At 38.2% G+C, this 23,217-nt stretch overlaps 1 protein-coding gene across 14 annotated transcripts in view; it reads right to left on the minus strand.

The window, feature by feature from the left end:
- ARID1B (AT-rich interaction domain 1B) overlaps nt 1-23,217 on the minus strand; it is a 440,094-nt gene that overhangs the window by 264,851 nt on the left and 152,026 nt on the right. For 13 of the 14 annotated variants that reach the window (XM_078054524.1, XM_078054525.1, XM_078054529.1 and 10 more), the window contains exon 4: nt 16,481-16,591. In XM_078054524.1, coding sequence (XP_077910650.1) covers nt 16,481-16,591 — 111 coding nt within the window. Of the gene's footprint in view, nt 1-5,293; nt 5,522-16,480; nt 16,592-23,217 lie in introns of those variants that run through there. The other variant, XM_078054535.1, reaches the window with a different exon arrangement.

The raw sequence follows: 23,217 nt of genomic DNA on the forward strand, positions 1-23,217 counted from the left end.
AAGCCTGTGTTAATAATGCATAAACCAAGAGAGAAAAAAAGCTACCCATTTAATGGAATAATGCTTTTATCCTTGCAGTTAAAATGAAATAAACCATGACTATTAATCCAGTAAGACCATGTAAAAATGTAATTTTTAAACATTTACTAAAAGGGAATAGTTCAGTAACCACTCTAAAAATCAAGGCCTTGTGTAGAGCAGCATTTAAACGCTAAATACCAATCTCCTGCCTGTGGACGCCATTACCCACCCTGTCACCATAGCAACGCTAACAGGATGCCTGACTTCAAAGACAAAGATGTAATTTCAGACTTCCAGCAGCCAGAGGGAGTGGTAAGAATATTCTACCCAGGCGGTGTCAGCTGATGATAAATTATAAAAATATCCAGGAAGGTTATGAGGCGGACTGTACCACATATTCTTATATTCCTGGGGGAAGACTTATATTAGTCAAACACACTGGGAGATGGCAAGAGTAAAACAAAAAGTAAACAAGAAAGAATCTCAATGGAATCTGATTTTTTTTTTCTTTTTTAAAATTACATGGTACAGAGTTCCGCCTCCTTCTCCCTTGCTCCCAGGGGAAAATAAAAATAGCTTCTACCATCCCCTTTCTCATTCAAATTAAGAGTGACTGAAGATGTGCATGGCTGTTCCAAGGGACTTGCAAAACCACCTCTATAACTGCTACTCCGACATTTGTGAAACTCCGGCATTTGTCAAAAATTGTTTTAAGCACAAGCAGGCGGCTAAGGGAGTAAGTCGATTTGTGCACTTCAGCTCCAGAAGAGTAGCTACCTTGACTGCCACCCAATCTAATCCCAACAAACTCAAGATATTTTTTAAGCCCTTTGAAGGGAGACAAGTTTCCAATTTACGGGGGGGGGGGGGGGGGGGGGGGGGGTTGTGTCTTAAAAAAAACCACATAAATAAATAAAGCTGACACAGACATTGCTGTTTCATGATTCTGTAGCTGTACAATTTTTAAAAGCACAAGCTCTAGAGTTGAGAGAGCCACAAAATCTTGAGCAAGTACTTTTCCTAGAGGTAGTGAAATACAAAAGAATTAACACTGGAGTTGAAGTCCTCTTGAAGAGTCTCTACAAGGAGGAACTTATCATATGAGGCCTTTTTACTTAGAGGAAGTTATAAATGACAAGACTGGCCAACAAATGAACAGAGGTAGTTTTCCTATAATGTTTCGTTCTATAAGAGTAAATGTATGTTAAATTATCTTTTTTGTTGAATTCTGTTATATGGTTTGGGGCTCAAAAAAGTCCAACTCCCTCACAATAACAGGAACATGATACAGCTGATCCTTTCCAATGGATGTGATCAACAGAGCCCTGTTCCCATTCCCCCTAAAGGTTGATGAATGGCCAAGAGCCAAAGATAGTTGTGGATTCAAACCACGACTGATGTCAGGATCCTTACCCCCTACGGGGTGGGTCACTGGCTTGCTTGCTCACCACACCCACTCCTTCTAAAGCATAAGGCATAGCAACCAACACATAGCACAAGACTCTCCCACGGCCAGTCCTGGGGGTCCAAGTGAGGAATCACACCAGCTTTAGCATCCCTCCCACTAAAACTCTGAAGGAGCTAGACAGACTATGGATTTATCCTTTTTATCATCCTGAAGAACACATCTCCAATTTTATAACGTACTCAAGTCAACAGGCACCCCTCCCCCCCAAAAAAAACAAAACCAAAACAAAACTAAACAAAACACCACTAAGTTTTGCCACAAGATACAAAGTGTAATGGTACTAAGTCATCAGTGGAATGTCTGCTTTGTAAAATTTAGACCACCACCAGACTAACCAATTAATCTTGGGTCCAACTCTTATAACTCAAAGATTAACAATCTTCTCCCATAAAAACATACAACAGAAAAGTGCCAAATTACAAAACAAAATGTAACCTATCCTTCAAAACAGAGAAAAGCTTATGAAAAATACTCTCTTCACAATTGAACTATCTCTTTATTAGATGACTTTTCATTCTGCTACATATTTTATGCTTACAAAATTATTATTTTCAAGAATTATACTCTAAAATGAAAATGGGCTCGATAAGCTACTCCTTTGGACAGAGTTGCTGGATTTATAATTGTGACAGTTAAGCAAGTTACAGAAAAAACAGCCAATCATTCATTCATTTATGCCAAACTTAGGCTCATGATAATCCTCCCAAATAAAATGAAAAAACTTCTTTAACACTATTAAAAAAAAAACAAACTAACCAGACAACCCTTTATTTTGGCATCATTATTCACTATTTTCACAGGAATACTGTATATGTTCCTTTATAGACTATTTCTTTTTACAAAATAATAAACATGATATGCCATCCTTAAGAAATGAAGTTTTCACTTTATATTAATATTCTACAACCTCATTTCCCCCCCTCTACCAGTCAGGAATGCAGCCTTAATCTTTTTCTTTTCTTTTTTTAAGATTTTAAGTAATCTTTACACCCAACGTGGGGCTTGAACTCACAACCCTGAGATCAAAAGTCACACGCTTCACTGACTGAGGCAGCCAGGCACCCTGCAGCCTTAAATTTAAGTGATTCATGGTAACTGCATTATCATGGTTTGTTTACTTCTCCTTTTTTAAAACATTTTTTAAAATTTGTATTCCAGTTTGAGTAGTCTCAGTTTATACAAATGTTTTACTGTAGATCACCTAAATTCCTATTTAGAAACACATGGGTTATAAATTCTATGTAAAAACATCATAGGAAATGAGAATGTTCTGTCACAACATGACTCTTTCAGTTAAAAGTGGCCACTGGTATATTTTAAAATAAACAAATTTATTTATAATTCATAGGGACACATGTTGGAAGAAGAATGCCTCTTCCAAGATGTTTTTAAACACTTTTACAGATGAAGAAATCTACAGTCTTAAATTTTAATCATTAAGTTATAGTGTCTGGCTCATACTTTTTATTAGAATGCCACAGTATAAAAACTTCAATCAGAGAGGCTACAAAATGAATTAAATTAAACTTCATATAATTTTGTTGTTTTGATGAGAACCTGGGTTTATAAGTAAATTCAAAAGTAAAACTGGTGATGGTGAATATCGTATACAAGGGATATGATAGGACAGTCAATAAAAATGTTGGAAGAAGTAAAATATATTAATCTATTTACAACTGGAAAGTAATATTCATTTCCTCTGTAATTTGTCCAGGTACCTTCTCACTAAGCTACCACTGCTAGCTAAATATGCTGGGCTTATTAAATGAGCATTTGCAGAAGTTCCCTATTTGGGATGTATAGTTTAAACATGAATAAACACAACTGTCTAAAAGAGCGGTCCTAAAAAAAAAAGATACTTCCAAAGTGTTCCTTTGCACTTGCAAAACACCACCTGACTCCCAACAACATACTGAATGTCATCTAATCAATCGGGATGAAAAAAGGCAGAGAATTCCCAGAAGTGTGTTTCCTATATTAATATAATTATTTATGCATGGTCCCCTTGATCCCTCCTCTTTCCTCTCTGTGTATATGTATTATAGAGACAGAGACAGAGAAAGAGAGTGAGAAATGTATCTGACTTAGGAGAATATCTTAAGTTATTTTACCCGATTCACCACCTTCAGTCTCGTCTCCCACCAAAGATGTGTTATCAGTCACAGCTGGTTATTCCTGGACAACCACTATGGTTCATATGGTTATCTGTCTCAGATATCTGAAAACCCTTTGCAAAATCTAAGGAGTTTATCTAAGGCAGACTTCACTGAAAGCAAAGTAGATTTCCATCTGAGCCTTTCCTTACATCTTCTTTTTCTTTTCTCTCTCTTCTTTTAAGTGATTTTACCACTCACTGATAATACCACAAGCTGGAAAGAGCAAGGAAAAGCAAACTCCAATCACTGTGGCCATTTATTTAGTTACATACACAACTCTGACAATAATGTTGGGAGGGCCGATTAGTATTAGTGTTGGGAGGGCTTCGAATTACAACATATTTAATATAGTTTTCACATATACATGGTCTTCTGTTATGTGGTAAATAAAAATGGAGAATACAAGATCAAAACGAATGCAGAAGAATCCCAGTGGTATTCACACCAACATACTCCATCAGAAGAGGTCTGCAGTACTGGGAGGTCCAACAACGGAGTCACGGGCCAAGAGTCAATGAGATATAGTTTTAGCCAAGAGTCAGGGGCCATAATCACTGTGACTCTACAAAGTCTCTGCTCCAGGTCTCCTCATGCAGAGGAAAGGAAAGTGAATCTCAGGAAGTTTGGTAGACTAGCAACCCTAACAGGCCCTGGCAGCTAAATGAGTTTCACAAGAGGAGGGGCAAACAAAGGGTAAGGACACTGACCGTTCATCAAGCACTTCTGTATAAGGCAAGTACTACACAAGACGTTTTATATAGTGACATCTCATGGAATTCAGAGGGTAAAGGTGACGCATCTAGGCAATAAAACTAAACTGAAGTATGTGTGAATGTGCTTTGTGAACCATAATGTGCATATTTAGTACACTTTTTAAAATCTGATACCCCAAAAAGGGCCAGAGTTTTATCAAAGATGGCTAGAATTTTAATAACTTGTTTTCATCCCTATAAAAGTAGAAAGTGCAAATTAAGTCAGAAAAAAAGTAGGAAAAATAAAATCCCTCATGAAGTCATTCAAGAAAGCCAGCAGAATCGCTCCTCTACCACCAGGTGTTCAGAAGAGTGTGGGGTAGTAGTGTGCTTCCCCCAACGTAAGGAGCACCACCAACACAGGGCAAAACCCCAGGTCAAGGCCTCGCACAGCGGGCGAACATCATCTCAATACAGCCATCACTCCTCTTCCCTTCTCAAATATCTCAAACCTCCACAGAACGGCAAAAACATTTCTGTGCCATTACACATGTTAAAAGTATGAATTTTGCAGATTTTATAGATGGTTCTCTGCAGATAAAACGAGAAGATACATTAATGTATTTTAAATAACAAGCCTTCTGAATATAGGTATGTCTTCTTGTTGATTTCTTACTGCTGAACCTGTTCCAGGAAAGAACACTAATAATAAGCTAATCCAAATTTTATTTTTATGTGATTCCTACATCTAACATAAAATCTGAAACATAGGAGGCAATCAATAAATGACTGGTAAATGTAACTGAATTTTTCTGTGTAAAGTAAAATCTTGTGCATTAATCGAGGATGTCAACATTTAGGCCTGCAAGCTAAGAAAAAGCATAAATGTCATAACTATGAAAAAGCAAAAACACTTGGGAAAATTTGAACATATTTGTATTTATCCAAGGACACTCATAATTTTAATCAAAACTGGCAGAACAGTATTTATAAGAAAGAAGGTCTTAGGTTTGACACCTGAAGTTGGAGGACACTCAGGTGTGGTCTGCAGCAGGTGCAGGGAGACAGCCGCTATAATGGAAGGAACATTCACCGTGACTCCACCACCGTTGGCACCTTGAGTCAAGTTTCCTGCCCTTGTGGATTCTTTATTTTCACATCTGGGAATTAGAGCTTCAAAAAATCTGAATCAAATTACAAAAAAATACACACATTTTAATAACTTACTAATATTAAACCTTTGTTCTTTATGTAGGAAGTGAAATAACAGTGCTTTAAACACTGAAAAAAGAAAAGTAGGGGGGGTTTGATTTAAAAAACAAAAAACAAACAAACAAACAAACAAAACAAAGAGAAAACTGTTCCAAGTTCACGGTAATCTCCCTAAGGCCCTATTTCCTCTGCTGGGATTTAAATGTATCATAGAAACTCAAGGTATTCAAAGGGATAACCATTTCTACAAAATAAAAGAGAACATCTTTCAAACTAGCATATGAAAACTAGGTTCCTCCCGCCCCCTCCCACAGTCACATACCCTCAAAAGAGAAAAACAAACAAGCAAGCAAAAACATTACATTTGTATACTAGGCTCATCAAAGCACATACTCAAAGTAAGTGTCAGAAAAGGAGAAATCATAATGAGATAAATGAAACGAAGGAATGTTCCTCCAAAATGAATTGCAACAACAAGAACAAAGTCTAAATCATTCCAAACCAAGCCAGACAAAGCAGTATGAAGTAACCTGTCCCTACCCAAGGAAAGGAACAGATTAGGATATAGACTTACTGGACTAGCCTAAAAGCAAAGACAATGGGACCAGCCATGAATCCTAAGTGAACTACATCTAGTTTCATTTATTTTTGAGACTGTACTCCTGTCTTACTCCATGTTCGAGTTAGAAACACTCTGGTACAATCTGCCGAGCTGTTTATGCAAACTCTGCTCCAATATTCTTCAAATCATCTCCAAGAATTTACATGAAATATAAAGTTATAGCCACTGCTTTCATTCTTTCAACATCAGTCCTATTTATGGCAATGTTTTATCTCTTATATAAAGAACTATACAAAAAATAAGGCATTGGTAGCAAACATGAAATGTTTTCTTTTAGGAGTTGTAGAATTCAAGCAAATTTATTCAGGACTTGCTTTTTAATCTCATGACATCTCTGGGTATTCTCTTCTCCCTAAACCAATTCCCACCACCACTTCCCTGTGTTTGTCATCAATACCAACACACATCTCCTGGCCACTGAGCTTAAAAACCTTAAAAGCGTCTATCATTCATCCCTCCCTTTATTTCAACGGTTTTCTCCCTCTGCATTCTCACTGCCAACACTTTTTAATAATCTGACTCAACCTCATTAGTGAGATAATACACTAGCCTCTAAAGTTGTCTCTCTGCCTCCAGTGGTAATAAAGGCATTTTGAAAATAAAGGCTTTGCATAAATAAAAGGCAGGAACAATTCACTTGTCTTGGTAACCTGAAAGTACCAGACTTTCAAAAATAGAAGAAATGGGGTAGGATCTGGCTTTGAGCAGACAAAATAAACGTCAGGAACTCATGACTTTAAAGTTCATGTAACTCACACCTATGATATTCATGAAGACCCTTACTCTGGGCACAGCTATTCTCCTTTTGCTAGCAGTTTCCAGTGTTAGTTAACTGAAATTTTTACTTACATAAAACAAGACTTTAAAAAATGGTGTCTAATAAATTATTACACCTAATTATTATAATTTTGAAGCCAAATTTCCTCCAGATACAGATAATTACAAAAAACCAACTACGACCTTTTGGGGTCATTAGAAGGTGTTAACTGGATCACTGCACTTCTCAACTACCCGTACCCATGAGAGAAATAAAGACTGATGAAGATCCCTACTTACATGAGAAATTTTGGGAAAAAAACAAAAAAGGATCAGCATCGGGGTCTAAGTCTCGGATGGGGCGGATACCGCTGTGCTCACTCCTTCTGGCCTACTTCCAGAGAAGACGTTTACCTGTGGATCAGGCACAGCTTCCGCGCCGCTGTCTCGTGGACACCATTCTGTGCTTTGACAGGGACAGAAGTAAAATAACAAGTAACAGTAAGACTTGTAACATTACCACGCTACCCAGATCAAACCAGTGAGCCCCAAAGGCAGGCAGGAAGGTGGCAAGGAAGTAAGGAGGGACGGAGGGAGGGAAGAAGGAAGGAGGGAAAGAAAACACAAAATGTAGAAATGCAGGGGACATTTTTCATTTTCATGAAACTGACTTGGGTTCATCAAGAACAAATGGTGGTTTCCATGTCCTTCAGTTGTTAATATTTCCACTGGTGGTAAATCTCATTTTTTTAAATCTCAGTTTAAAAAGCACTCAGTTACTTTCTAGTACATAAATGTAAGGCTGGAGTGTCAGAAGTGAGTGGAGGCCTCAGAGAGAGACCATGAGGGTCTTCCTTCCACCAGCATGAAATTAAAACAAGTGCTGATTATTGTGGTTCAGAGAACCGTCTCCACCGGGTTCCCATTGATCTAGTAGGAAAAGGCATTAGACTTTGCATTACTAAGGAAAGATGACATTGTCCTTCAGCTTCCTTATTTGTTTCTTATTCCTACCTCCCACTTTACCAGGTGGTCATAAAGACACCTGGTATATGTACTTCTCAACTTTCTACATGAACTTTTCTCCTTCTCCCGAAACTCCCCTATACTCAAAGACATCAGACTGCCAAACATCCCACAGTGGGGAGAGGAAGACCACTGCAGTCTCTGAGATGTTGTAGATCGAGTCCACAAGAAGGCCCTTGGCTCTCCCATGACCTGCATAATAAAGCTATCAACTCAATCAGGCAACCCCAAATCCTTGAATACATTCAAAAGTAAATGGCACCCCAAAATGGGAGGGAGACCATTACTGGAGCCATTCATGAGCCAGAACCTTAGCTGAGATTTAAGCCTGTTTGCCATTCAGTGTCATCATTAGCACAGGTGTCCAGGTCAAAAAATATTACTTTCTCAGAATAAAGTCATCATTCCTCCCATACAAGTCATCCTAAGCTGCTCATTTTCTTTTTGTGAGGACAAAAAAAAAGGGGGAGAAGTGAGATAAACTACTTCCAGCTAATCATTTTTATAATGATCTGATAATAGATATTCAACCATAATATTATTTACTATCATTCTGGTCTAATAATTAGGTACTATTTAAATGAAGAGAACTCTAGAAAATGAGCTATCAATAAGTGAATGCTAAAGATTATGTATTTAATTTTAGAATGTTCTCACATGCACTGAACATGGACAAAACGCACAAATGTATGCACACAGATTCCACTATACATGACTACTACTCCGAACACTTTAAAAATTCAAATGATAGCCTGATAATGAAATAAAGTGAAAAAATGCATACACCACAATTTAACATTGGATAAAATTTAGGTCCTGTGGAAAGAGACAACAATAGTACCTGACAGCTTTTTTTTTTTTCCTTAAATAGAATGCATTATGAAGAAAAGTGGTTGAGAAAGCTTAGTCACTTTTTTGTAGCTTAAAGCTTTTTTTCCTCTCTTTTATTCCAGGCTTAAACAAAGTTCAGTGGGGCATTAAACTGCCTGTTTTAAATTACAGTCTGTATTTTAAAATAGAATGCATGCACGGCATGTTCCTGAAGCTAGGGGGTGGGAGTGTTATTCACGGAAAATTGAAGGCTTGTTGAGTCAATAATCTTCTTTCACACAGTAACAATTTTCAGCTAAAATTTCTTGACCCAAACAAAGGAAAATAAGACCATTCAGTTATTTTACAACAATTTAGGAAGGCAAAAGAAAAAGATGAGAAAGAGAGACACTTCTAAAATCCTACACTGTGAGGGAAGAATAAAAAATTTTGCTCTCTACATATATTTCCTCTCCTAAGCTGACAGTTAATATTAAAAATAGTTACTTCCAGTCCAAAAGAAAAATAAAAGCAATTAACCAGTCCACACATGTTACTATGAGCTCCTGCCGGTTATATATCTCTTATTACATAACACAGAGGTCTGCCTTCAGTTACCTACAAAGTGGAAATTTGTAAAGTAAAATCTATTTCCCACCTACCTTGGGTAATACAAAGTAAAACACACTCAACCCCTTACAAGGGCCAGGCCTGCATATTCTGGGGAAGCCCACTGACCTCTCCAGATACCAGTGAATAGGAAGGAGGGGCTCCTTGAAGAAAGGAGGAAGGAGGCTTTCTAGCTCAACATGCCAAGAACTGCCTTTTGTAGAAATAGCAGGTTCGAATGAGAAAAGGTACCTCTGAACAGCAGTCATTTGTTCGTCCTAGCATAAAAATTTACAGTTAAAACCTGAAGGAGCCACACTGCTTGACAAACTCTCCTACCCGAGCCCCCACGTGAGAATTTCTCACACACTGCTTTGTGCGCTTTATTCTAAAGCCAAATGCTACTTTCTCCCCTTTGTGCACAGAGACCGCCCCTCTGTCCGGGAGGCCCGTGTGCCCACGTGTGGTTCTGTGGCTATCTGCAGACAGACCTGGGAGTGGCATGCGCCCAGCCTGTAGGGCCACAGAGAAGGCTCCAGCCTGTAGGGCCACAGAGAAGGCTCCAGCCTGTAGGGCCACAGAGAAGGCTCCACAGCTTCACGCAGCTCATCTGAAGAGCTGCAAGCTGCTTCAAAACCTTCCCATCCCCAATTTGTTATGGCACAATCTGTAGGCTGACTTTTCTATCAGCCAGGAATATCTGCATTTTTCATCCCTTACTTAATGAGCCTCATTTATCAACTATAGATCATAGTTATCCTTCTATTATCAAAACCAATATCCTGCAAATCAGTTATATTTCAGCCTCTCTTCATCTCCAATTTTGTCTAGTGTCTATTTTTTATAGTACTCCTTCATTAATTTTTTTAAGAATTGACAGTCCCATAAAATGGGTTGAAATTCATTTCCCCCATATTTTAAATGGAAATCTTCAGAATATGATGTGAAAAAGTTTGCAGTGGGTATGCTTAGTTAAAATGTTTTTAAAAGTTAAATGAATTTTTAAAAATAACATACTGCCACTAAGCAAATATCTCAGCCATAATAAATTTAGAATTATCCATTTATTTCAACAGGACTGAAGATCTCAATTTAGAAACACTTTGCACACAAACATTTCAGTTATTTAAAAGCAAACTCTGGTTCTTTTTGAATATTAATTTATTCAAACTTTCCATATATTTAGCCTGCTTTACCTGGACGAAATCCAAACTGGTGAGGTTTTATTGAGTATTCATTTACAGAACAAACATTTACGTGGAAGATTATTTTAAAAGAACGAGAAACCTACTTTCCCACTTCCTACTACTTCTTACCTTGTTCAAGTTCAAGAATTATCCTCTATTTTCAAAATGACTACCAGTATCACAAAAATGCTCTAGGGGATAAAATTATAGAACATCACATCTTAAAGAAATAATCCATGTTAGAAAAAAACATTTGTCAAAGTCACTATCACTTTTCCTAAATTAGGACTTTCAAGTAAGGTCTTCACATGTTTCTCTCAACCTTAATCCAAAAAGAATTGATGTCTCTACATGGAGCAGGCCAGTTACTAAAATTACATTTGGGAATATGATAAATCCTAGGTAAAAAACCCAACTATTATGTGTTCCATTTAAAACATTACCAAGATATCAAACTATCTCTGCACCTTTAGTTTTGAAACTATGCCACTGATTAACTGGATCTGCAGATGCTCGACCTGACAAGGCACCATCCTTCAGAGACCCTCCTGCCCCCTCTCTACAACTTGTGTAACTCCCAAACTCAACGTACTCTACCAACATTTAGAGAACACTCATAAACCGCTTATGTGGTCAGCTGCACACAGGAATTCTCAATGCTTAAACACTGCGAACAAGTGACAACAGATTAGATTTCTCTTTCATTAACTTATAATTTTTTAAATGTTCAGAATGATTTGAGAAGGGTCAAGCAACAGAAGACGGCTACATTCTTAACCTTTTACTGAAAACCATTTAAATCAAGTTCAAGATACAAATAAAAAAAGTTTTGGAAGAGTTCATTCAGCAGCCATACATCTAATTCTTACCTGGTACATTTCAACTTCTGCGAAAACCTGCCACCTAACAGGTTAAGATCATTTTAACAATTTGTATTTTAGGTAGGGCTGAAAACTTAATAAAAAGCAAAACCCAGGGCGCCTGGGTGGCTCAGTCGTTAAGCGTCTGCCTTCGGCTCAGGTCATGATCCCAGGGTCCTGGGATCGAGTCCCACATCGGGCTCCCTGCTCGGCGGGAAGCCTGCTTCTCCCTCTCCCACTCCCCCTGCTTGTGTTCCTGCTCTCGCTATCTCTCTCTCTGTCAAATAAATAAATAAAATCTTTAAAAAAAAAAAAAAAAAAAAAAAGCAAAACCCAGTTAAAAAACGCTTCACCTAGCTTTTTCCAATAGTTTCCAATTGTTCATAGAAACTATATCAAATCCACACACTTAAAATGTCCCTATTAACATATCATCAATATTCATATATGCTTCCAAAGTGCATGACCTTTTATCACTATCCAACGTAAGTGTCATTAAAGATTTAAAAAACAAACACACACAGAGTATTCTCTTTCAGGAAAGGCAAATCATTGTAGGCTCTGTTGCTAATACCTAACCCCCCAAAAATATCCTTGGTAATAACAGTTTTCCAACCATCCTCTTTCAGGCTTCCAATATCCTGTTTAACACCCTCTATTTCAAAGAAATACCAGCATTTACTACCTCCTTCCTTTCGCAAAGGGCCAAAAAACATATATTTTATCTAAACCTCAATATTCCCTTCTAATTGCAAACTCAACAGAAGTACCATAAGCACTATTCCACAGGACATTTAGGGTTTTTTACTAAACTCTGAAAGATAAAATCCCTTTTTATGTCGATCTCTTTAGATATTTCCTACTTAAAGAAGAAACGGTCAGGAGGAGGATTTTAATGACCTGATGGGCTTCTCAAAGGCTATTAGAATGTGACTGATCCTTTCTGTATCTTAGGTAAACAGCATAATGGACCTACTACCTGAAACACAAACTGGTGGCAGGCCTCTTGGAAGAATGAAACAGATTCGTGATTGCTATAACCTGAGGAAAACTAACGGCTCTTCAAATCCCTGGAGGAGAAAGCACTATGTGCTTAGATCAAGGAAGAAAATCAAACCTTTTGTTTGTTTACGTCCTTGTATACATGTTCATAAAGTATTTTATTAACAACATATCCAAGCCATATTTACTGAAATGATTATTGTTCCTGTCAATTTATTTATTTTTACAATTCAAAGAATGTTTTCATGCTACTAAGAATGTTTTTCCCACTACTTTTAGCTTAATTATCCAAAAGTGCCCACTTCTTCTATGGAAGCTTAAGGCTACCAGGTAAAATTCAAATGTCATCTTATAATAAAAGAAAATGGTTTTGACAAAAACCCCACCCAGCTAATACAGATGGCGCACTCACATAATCCTTTAGTATCGGCAGCATCGGAGAACATAGGCTGTCTACTGCTATCAAGTCAATACCTTGGGAAAAAATCCCTTCAGCAATGAAAAGAAAATTCTGAAACTAGAGGAAGAATGTGTTTAAAAGTTTTTACATAAAATCTACTAGGAAAATACTTGCTGAATAAGACATAATAAATATTCTGAAAAGATCCTCATCTATTAATAGGGGAGTCAAGACAGCTATAAAAATAAATGTAATAAAAAGATCAACAGTGACGGCACAAGCAATGAAAATATATCAAAAGACCCAACAAAAAAAAGTATATTAAATAATATTTGGGGAGTTATCTTAAAATAGAAATTGAGATATACTCAATGTTTTTAAGATAAAGAGTTAATAAGTTATAGCCTTTTTTTTTTTTTTTTGGCCCTCCACAGTGTATTTTGCTTATTAAATGCTGGCTTCATTTCATATCAATAATAGAGGTAGAAAAAAATGCAGAATGTGCTTGAATTTTAAGTGATACTATTCCCAGGAGAGAGAATTCTTCAAGCTACTTTTAATATCTGCTATATGCTAAGATTTGCTAAAAATGGTAATATCAAGAGTATGTAAGCTAATGTATCTCAATGGGGGAAAAGCTGTATGATTAAGAGGTACAGCAATAAGTGGACATTATTAAGAAAGATCTGTTCTAAGCTTAGATTGGAGTGAATTAAGTGATAAGTAAATATCACTGGTCATGGCCCCAAGACAACAAAAGGACAAATATTAATTTATCAGTTATTTGCTTTACTGTGGATGATCTGAAGATCTAAGTCAGCTGGAACGTAACTGCTTTAGCTACTGAAGATCACCAAGAATTTAATGACATGCAAATACAGAGAGACACCAGTTCAAACAACGGTGAGTGGACAACTTACTGAGAATTCAAATTATAGATCTAGCATAAAGACATTGGAAATATCTTGATTTCTTGTAATAGAAATTTAACCATGTAACAAACATGCTAAAGAAAATATCACATGTGTAGAAAATATTACAAAATCTATCTCAATATAATCAAAAAGATTAAGAAATAACTAGAGAAGCTTCCTTCTTCATAGTCACATACACAATAAAGACTTAATAATCATACATTAGGATCACTATACCACATTTTTTCAAAGGTAAAGGTAACACCCACAATTTCCTTAGTTCCAAATTACAAACTAGAGGTTACAAATATGATGGATTGTCTTTAGCTTTAAGTAAAAAGACAAAATTTATATCATTGACACTTGAATAAAAAACGCAGCATGAATCTACAAACTACCCAATAGGAAATTCAGATATAATACAGTTCCACGATACCTAGAGTATCAAATTAACCAAGTTGGAGAACTAAAATATTTAATAGGAGTAACACTAAAAACATATTGATATTAGAGCCAAGTAGAATACCAACAAATTCCCCCCCAAATTGCGATTACCTTAATTGTATATAACAACATACTGATGCAGCATCCACACAGCTAAAAATGTATCGGTAAACCCTGTACAGACACGTTTTACACAAATGAAGCCTGTTGAAGAAAAGTGTCTTGCTAAAATTCCCATTTAAATAAAGCCAATTTTCACCTTCACAGATTAGCAGCAGGGGCAGGGGGTGCATTAGGTACACTAGCTGATGTGCGGTTTGTTCTTTATCCAGTAACTGATACGTCCATATACTCACCCCAAAACCTGGAAATTTGGCTCTCTAAAAAAATACTGAAATGTTACTGAGTCAATCGGCATCTTATTTACCTGCGAGAGTTACAAAAACAGAAAGAAAAATACCAACTGGGGCGTTTCTTTTTTTTTATTAGCTCTTAAGAAAATTTATTTGTTGCACAACCTTAGATCCTCTAGGGAATTAGGCACGGTAAGGGTTAAGGAAGAAAGCAAGCCATTATATGTATACTAACTGAACAATTCAGAAAAACTTGAATTACTGATGAATATATCGGTTCGCTTCCTAAAATGCTTTTAGCCCGCTTTTCAATAATCAACTTAAGAAGCACCATCCCAGAGCAGAACTCTTCAGCTTTCTGGGATGACCACATTTCACTCCTTCCCTAACAACTATGCTGTAGAGCTAGCTGAATCTCAAGCACCCATTTCAGTGCAGAGCCATGAAAAAAAGCATACCCTGGTGAAGTTCAAGGGCATATGAGGAAAGCACCACACCACAAATTTTTCTTATAGCTACATAAAAAAATCTATCAATTTATAACAAATGTTTCAACATGTGTAGCAGCACACTTCATCAGCCAAAGGCACACCTACAAAGTTGGGTTTCTCTAAAAACAACAAAAATCTGGTGGGGAAAAGAAGTGGAATTCATTGTCCATCTGCTTCCCGCAAGTCCATTTAAATTTCCTAAAACCACAAGCCAATTTCCAAGTATGCAGCAAATGTTACATTTATCAACAGTGCTCACCTGCACGCGCGCACACACCAACTACGTGCTTACCAAGCTGTGAATCATCCGCTAAAGAAAAAAGCGTACAGCACAAAACGCAGACTCTATCACCTCTTTCATTCCTTCAAAAACCAAATAACTAGACAATAAATACTCCAAGGTGACTACAAAATGACCACAATAAATTTCACCCACCACAGAAATAAAAGCTAAAAAATTAGGATGTCAAAAACATGTGCATCAGCTTCGAAGATACTATACACCCCGTAACCATGACTTACCTTCTTCTCTAAGGCTACACGTAACTTAAAAATGGGTACGCTATGCATGCCAAACGTCATGTAGAACATTCATTACGCAGGCTGGTTCTCAAATGTTTAGCAGTAATATAATAAATCTTAATGTAAAATATTTGAAACTCAAATTAAAATCATGACTAGCCCGAACTCCCATCTTAAATGAAACTTAATAAAGATTAAGGAATAATAACAATTTTTCAAATCACAATATTTTAACAAGAACATAAATATAAAAATTTATTTGCACAGATGTATTCTTTTAGTTTATAAGGAAAAACCTCATTTAAATTAGGCTGCTCATTAAAAAAACAGATGAACTATTTATGGGCCTCAACATGATTCCCTAGAATGTAGCCACTACTCTAATCAATATATACCCCAATCACCACACAGTATTTGCTGGTGGAAATACTTATAAGCTGCTTTTGTCAAATTTAAAGGAAAATACTTTCTTTTAGGTAGAAATGGATTGGGTGATTTCTCATTACATAAAGTCCCAGAAGATATTCAAACTACCACCGGATGCTTTATCTCATTCATCACTGATATCCTTTGCCAAGTGGGAATTTCTTTACGTTTAACTCTTATATCGGACACCATTGTTCTGTATCATTACGAGAAAGCAACAGGGTAAGCAAAGAACAACTGTACAACAGAAACACCTTTCTGCCACAAAACCCATCCGCTGAATAAACCTTCCAACTGGACTAAGAGATACCTACAAATGAAAGAGACTTATCCAAGACCACACAGCTCTTGAGAAGACAGCCCTAAAAAAATTAATAAATCACAAATATATCTGAAATCTAGAAACTTCTCCCCCAAGTCTTAATATAAAGTAGAACAAACAAAAACAAGAGTTCTTTTAAAAAAATTTTAACTCATTACATTTCCAAATCAGCACATTAATGTCTTACTGGTAAACTTGATGGTCTTTCTTGTTGTATTAAGTTCAAGTCTTCGTGGTTAGGTTTTCCAGGAGCCAAAGGAGGTTGAGACCTAGTTCCATAGCCTTCCTGAGACATGTCCTAAACAAACACAAATATAAAGCACTTCATAAATATCTCAATGAGTTGTAACCAAAACAAAGCAAGGCTTATCACAAACTATCAACTGATATTACATATAAGCAGACATATAAATATGTTATAGCTATCATTTAACACTTTATCGAAAGTAGAAACAAAAGACAAAGCAGTGAATCATCAAGAGCAAAAACATGTATCTTTTTATTTTAAATATATATATATGTATACACACACACACACCTAAATTTATTATGAGACCATACAAACTAAACACCATATTTGAGTTTTGCAGGAAGGTTAACAGTCAGTGAAAGATGGGGAAGGAGGTCAGCTATGATCAAACTCTCTTTTAAACCAGAGCAAACCAAAAGCTCATGTTATTGCTTAATTCTGATTTTGGTTGAGCTGCCTTTAATATTACCTTGAAAATGTTAAAATAATTAATGAAAACTTTATTAACAACTGGCTTTTAGTATGTCCTCTCGATAACCCACAAAACAACATAGTTATTAAGCTCAGAGTATCCTGGGGTTTCTACAAAACCAATAAACCTTCATGTATAGAATTCCATATGTTCACGTGGCATAGTTTCCAGAGAACCACAATAAAGAATAAAACAGCAGTAGGGAAACAAAACACACCCAAAAAACCTGCTGAGGTATGAGAAACTTATCATTAACATGGCCTTTCTGGCATCCTGTTGAACACTTTTCCAGGAGGTATTCTGCATGGTTTCAGTATTATGCTGAAATACTATTATATAAACCAAATACCACACCACACCAAACTTACTATATACCCAATCTCTAGCTGTTTAACTATGTACGCTCAGCTACTAAACATTCTACCACCATTTACACCCAAAGTCAAACAGCAGGACAGAATATAAAATACTTATTATAGCACGTCTTAATTGGCGCTGAAAGTTGAAGAACCAGTTTCTGAGTGGAGAGAAAAAAAGAATAGAAAATATCACTTAAAAACAAAATTCTCTCCGTTGCCCTTGTCAGTGTTTAAAGTATTAAAGAAACACTACATACAGGTTCTACTTCTCCTGTTAAATTCTCAAAATATTACTTTAAAAATTAATGTTTATTAGTTGAAGCCCTATAAAAAGCTTCTACTGCCCCACCCCTTTCTCACACAGTATACACTTAAAATTACATGGCTTCTTAAGCCAAGAAACTTTGGACCAATAGCTAGTACTACAAAATACACAAACTGCACAAACTAGATTTAACTAGCCAAGTGCTGGTTTTAAACAGGCTCTGTATTAAAGAGCATGCCAACAACACAGCATTTCCCAAGCAACCCTTCTACCCTTTAAATAAAGCTACACACACACACACACACACACACACACACACACACAGAGTTCATCAAAATATCTAACCTCTAAAAGGAATGCATAATGCCTAGTCAGTACTATGCTTTTTTAAGAGAGTTAAAGCCCAGTTGTCCAGGTTTTAATCTGGTAACAGTTAGGTGAGGCCTCAGTGAGCACATGCAATCCAGGACACCCAAAAGGGTAGCGCTTCAATCTGGCTGCCAGCAGAGGATAACAATTAGGCTGTGGGGGACAAAAGCCGAGGCTGAAAGATTATTATCACTCTCACTGCCCCCCTGCCCTGAGCACCATAGCTTCCGGATCCCAGACCTCCACTTGTCACACAGACTTCCTGCTGGGTGCCCTGCAGGTTCCTTTAGATTAACAGTGAGGATTTCAAATCAAGTAGGGCACAAGGCCTCCATTCAGGGCCTTCACCCTGGTACAAAAAAAAAAAAAAAAAAAAACAACCCACAAAGGTGCTGGACAGTCTCACAATGGGCAAACAAATGAGCAGACCCCTGCTAGTTCCTCAAATACACGCGTGGCGCACACAGAGTTTATGGGCAGTGCTCAGACACTTTTTTTTTTAGTAAACGTCGGTTAAGAAACAGGAACAGACTCACATGCCCTCTGCTTATTAGCCTTTTAAATGTTTTTTATTTTCTCTTTGTAGCTAAATGAACTGATTTTTAAAAGAGCTGAAAGAGACCATTACAACTATAATGAATACACATTTCAATTTAGATACTGTCCCCTCTAAAATAAGCAACACTGAACTAATAGACTATGAAAGCTATCAGAAAATTTTACTATGGCTTTACATTTCACGTTTTAAGGCTTTAAAAGTTCAAAATAATTAGATTCTACCAAAGTCTCCAACACTATTCCTAACCACAACAGGTTTTCAATTATTAAATTCAGTTGGAAATAAAACTGAAACAAAATTTAGTGAGAATTGCTGAAACGAGAACTTCTTCTAGCCTCAATTTATGTTGAAACATAAGGATTAATTTAACTGAGAAAACATCCAGAACAGGTACCAAGTTTTAACCTAACACAATCATCATCCATATATAATTCACACGGGGGCTATAAAGTCTACATCTGGAAGCTTTAATAGAGATAGAAAGCTTATATTCTATAACAAACCGGAGCTTTTCCCCCCCTTCAGATCTATATTTATTTTCTAGTATGTACTTATTTTCACCTCAAGAAGAGTAGTAGTAATGAGTAATTTAATAGACAGTAAGAATGCAATGTCAGTCTCAGAAAATAAAGAGTATGTTCAGCATCACATCTTATAGACAAATGACAAGACACAGCCTTACATTCTTAACACATCGTTGCCATCTTTGGTTATTTACAAGTTGCGACTAGTGCGCACTGGTGGGTACACCCGTTTACACGCACACGATCACTGCACTCCGCCGCTGCACATACACAAAGCCATGGCTATTTAAGAGAGACTCTCAGTGTGATAATTCTGCAATACAAAAGAACCACAAGTGGGGAATGTGGTTTACCCCTTCTCAGTTCTTTATCAATATTAGTTTTCTTCATCTCACCCACAGACTTTGAACCATTGATGGAGTCTGGTTTTAACCTTCTTTATGTTATGAGTCAAAGGTAAAGGGAGACTGACTCAGAAAACAACAAAGGTGTGAAAAGAGCTTGGGGTAGGGGCATGTACACATCTGCTTCAGAAGTTTTCACCTAGGTGTTTCTTTTAACAGACATGGTATTCGTCTACTGAACGCCCAGTACAGAACCCTCCTTTTGCTGGGCGCTTCACATCCCACAGCGCGGAGCCTGAGCCGGGAACACTTGTGTCCCACTCATATCGTAAGGTAGGGTCAGACCAAAACTGTCACGTGGGTCTACTGTCAAGGCCTAGAGCCCAAGTGCTTCTGTTTTCTTTTATGATGAAGTGAATTAAGTACTAATGGCAACACCAGACTCTAAAGAAAATGTAGAATAAAATGTCAAGGACACTCTTTAAGAAAAAATAATAAGGGAAGATATTCCCATGGTATGAGTTCGAAAGATACAAAGCGATAAACACTGAAGAGAGCGGCCACCTCCTTCCCAGGATGCCCTCCAGAAGGACTGCTGTGCACAAGCTGTTATTTCTCTTTCCACAACTGCGCAGGGCGTTGCCAAGTACAAACGTGAATTCAAATCCTTTTTCCTTTAAACACAGTGGGGCATATTTCCTGTACACAGAGTATTTTTTTGGTCCCTTAACAATGTATTGTGGAGCTCAGTCCATACCTGCACCTAAGAATCTATTCTTTTCTTAACGCTACATAGTACTGCATTATTGTCAGTACTCTGACTTATTTAACCAGTCCCCTCCTGATGGACATTTAGGTTGTTCCCAGTCTTTCCCTACCTCATGCAGCACCATAATAAAATCCGTGTGCATTCACCTTCATGTGATATTTCTCTGGAGCATAAATCTCCACAAGGAGAATTTCTGCCAAAGGGTTGATACGTGTAAAATTTTGACGGAGTCTAGCAAAGTGCCCTTAACAAAAGGAGCATCAGTCTATACTCAAGTCCATCCTTTTGGAATAGAATGAAGCTTCACTAAAAGTTTACCTTAGCATCTCAATATGCCTAACTGCATTATAAAAAGCAGGAAATCCAGAGTAGGGAGGGTGGGAGGAGGGTTGGTAGTCAGTAACAAAAAGGAAAACAACACACAGACTACAAACCAAAGGAAGACAGGGAGCAGATGCGGTGAAGAGCACCTCAGTCCAAGACTCACAAACGGTACTGAGGGGCCGGGGAGGGTGAAGTCCAGAAGCCAGTAAAACACCATTTAGAACACACGGTGATTTTCAGGTTACTTAAGAAAAGTTTTTCCAATAATCACGTGAAGTACAGATGTGCTACAAAGAATACACTTACTACTCTTGTAATGAATGATGAGGACCTGAATGGCCTCATAACATCCTTCAGTATCTAGGTCAGAATAAACATCTTGCTCCTTTTTTCTCCCTGCTTTGGAAACTCCATCATCAGTTCCAACGACTGACGGGGAAAAGAAGTGGTCCTGGTACATAAGACACTGTAGTGGGACGGGGGAAGGATGGCGTCACCGCCACAGAGAAAACGCCCCATGGCCACGCGGGGTTGCCAGTCATGTAAATCATTACTCTGATCAAGAAACTTAGCATGCTACTGACCTCCCCAGCTTTAGTTTGTAGATAAATAAATGTAAACTATCCTTTCCAAAAGGAAAGCAATACAAATCTATAAAATATTCAGAATGGCACAATCACTTCCTTGCCTTCTCAGGAACGCCCTAACGTAAATGTTATTAACGAAGACAGCTGACATTTGCAGGCAGGGCTCTGTGACGCACCCATGCACGGTCCACCTTTACCATAGTCCCGTGACATAGTCCCTGGCATCATTGCTAAATTTTACCACGAGGAAGCAAAAGCTTAAATGATGTGCACGGCTAATGTCTAAGCACTGCTAGTATCTCAGTGTGTGGGCAAATCTTCAATCTATCCTAACTACTCTGGAGACCACTGGAAGCCTCAAACACTATTACATAACAAGGATATAATGTAATTATAACTTTTAAAAGGTATTACCCTATTCTTCCATATATTCTTCTAAATTCCCCTTTCAGAAATTATGAATCTTGCATATTTTATACATGGGGTATTTCCAAAATATTCAATTATAGTGTTGTGAATCAATAAGAAATACTAACATTGAAAACTCCCACAAATTTGAATATAAAACTACTCTCTCTACCACTTGTTATCATTGAATAGTTTTATTTAAAGTCCACAGGCTGACAGAAAGCAATATAAAGAGACCCAGCCTTCCCAAGGCTCCTCTGCTGGTTCCACTCTTTTCTGCCCGTCCCCCGAAAACTGGTGTCCTCAGAGCTTTCCCCAAAGATTCCTGCACTCTGATCTGTGGATAGTGACAATTCCCAAATCTCGATTTCAAGTCCCACATATTTGAACTGCCACTATAAACATCTCAACTTGAGGTAAAGTCCTTACACACATCATGCCAGGAAGGACTCTCCTCTTCCTCCTCCAATCTGCTCTTCCTCCTTCGGCTTGCCACCTGCTTGAAGGCCTCCCCCTCCAGGGGACTTCTCAGACCTTTTTCTCTTTCACCATTCATACACTTCTGACACATCACCAAACCCCAAGTCACCGCAAGTCCACCCTCTTTTGTCTTTCCCCCAACTGCCAGGCCTCTACTTGGGCCGCTTCTCACACAGCCTCTTGCCCACCATGTCGACAGAGCGGACTTGCTAAAACACAATGGTCACAGTGTCCTCCTGCTTGGAAAGGGCTTCCTACTGGGGCGCCTGGCGGCTCGGTCAGTTGAGCAGCCGACTCTTGGTTTGGTCCTGATCTTGGGGTCGTGGGATCCAGCCCCGTGTTGGGCTCTGTGCTCAGCAGGGAGTCTGCTTAAGATTCTCTCCCTTTACCCCACCCTTTGCCCCCACTCCCACTGGTGTTCTCGCTCTCTGAAATAAATAAATCTTAAAAAAAAAAAAAAGGCCTCCTCCTCAGTGCCTACAGAATGAACTCCACAGTCCGGTTTGGCGCCACAGAGTTGGGCAAACATCCTCCAGCTGCCACCCCAGCTGCACCTGGGTCTTCCCCGGGGCCCACTGCAAGTCCGCACGCCTCCCACTGACTGCTCCCGAGCCCAGCGGTGCCCCGCGTCTGCAGGCGCAGCTCTCTCGGTCTGTCTTAGTCCCGAGTGGATGCCTTTCCTTCTGTGTCTGCAAAGCATCTGGCTGTCCTCAAGATCCTGCTAAACATTAACTCCACATGCCCCCAAACAACTACCCCACACCAACTTCAGATGTACTCCTCTTAAAGAACTTACAACGCTGGGGACGCCAGGGTGGCACAGTCGGTTAAGCATCCAATTCTTGATTTCGGCTCAGGTCATGCCTCAGGGTTGTGAGACCGCGTTGCAGGTCAGGCTCCGTTGAGTGTGGAGCCTGCTTAAGATTCTCTCTCTCCCTCTCCCTCTGCCCCTTCTCCCCCCACCTCCTGCACACCCTCTCTCTCTCAAAATAAATATTTTTTAAAAACAGAGTTTACAATGCTGTATTTCAGCTATTTGTTTGTGTATCTCCTGAACTGGACTCTTACTTCCTCTTGGGCTCCCAGTACCAAGCACGGACAGGTACTCAGTAAGAGGCTGGTGAATGATTGACTCAATGGCTTTGAAAAAGCTTACACTCAGAATTAGATACAGCAATACAAAAATAAATGTAGGAGGACAGATACATAAAACT

Source organism: Halichoerus grypus, chromosome 9 (assembly GCF_964656455.1).
Source record: "Halichoerus grypus chromosome 9, mHalGry1.hap1.1, whole genome shotgun sequence".
NCBI lineage: Eukaryota > Metazoa > Chordata > Mammalia > Carnivora > Phocidae > Halichoerus > Halichoerus grypus.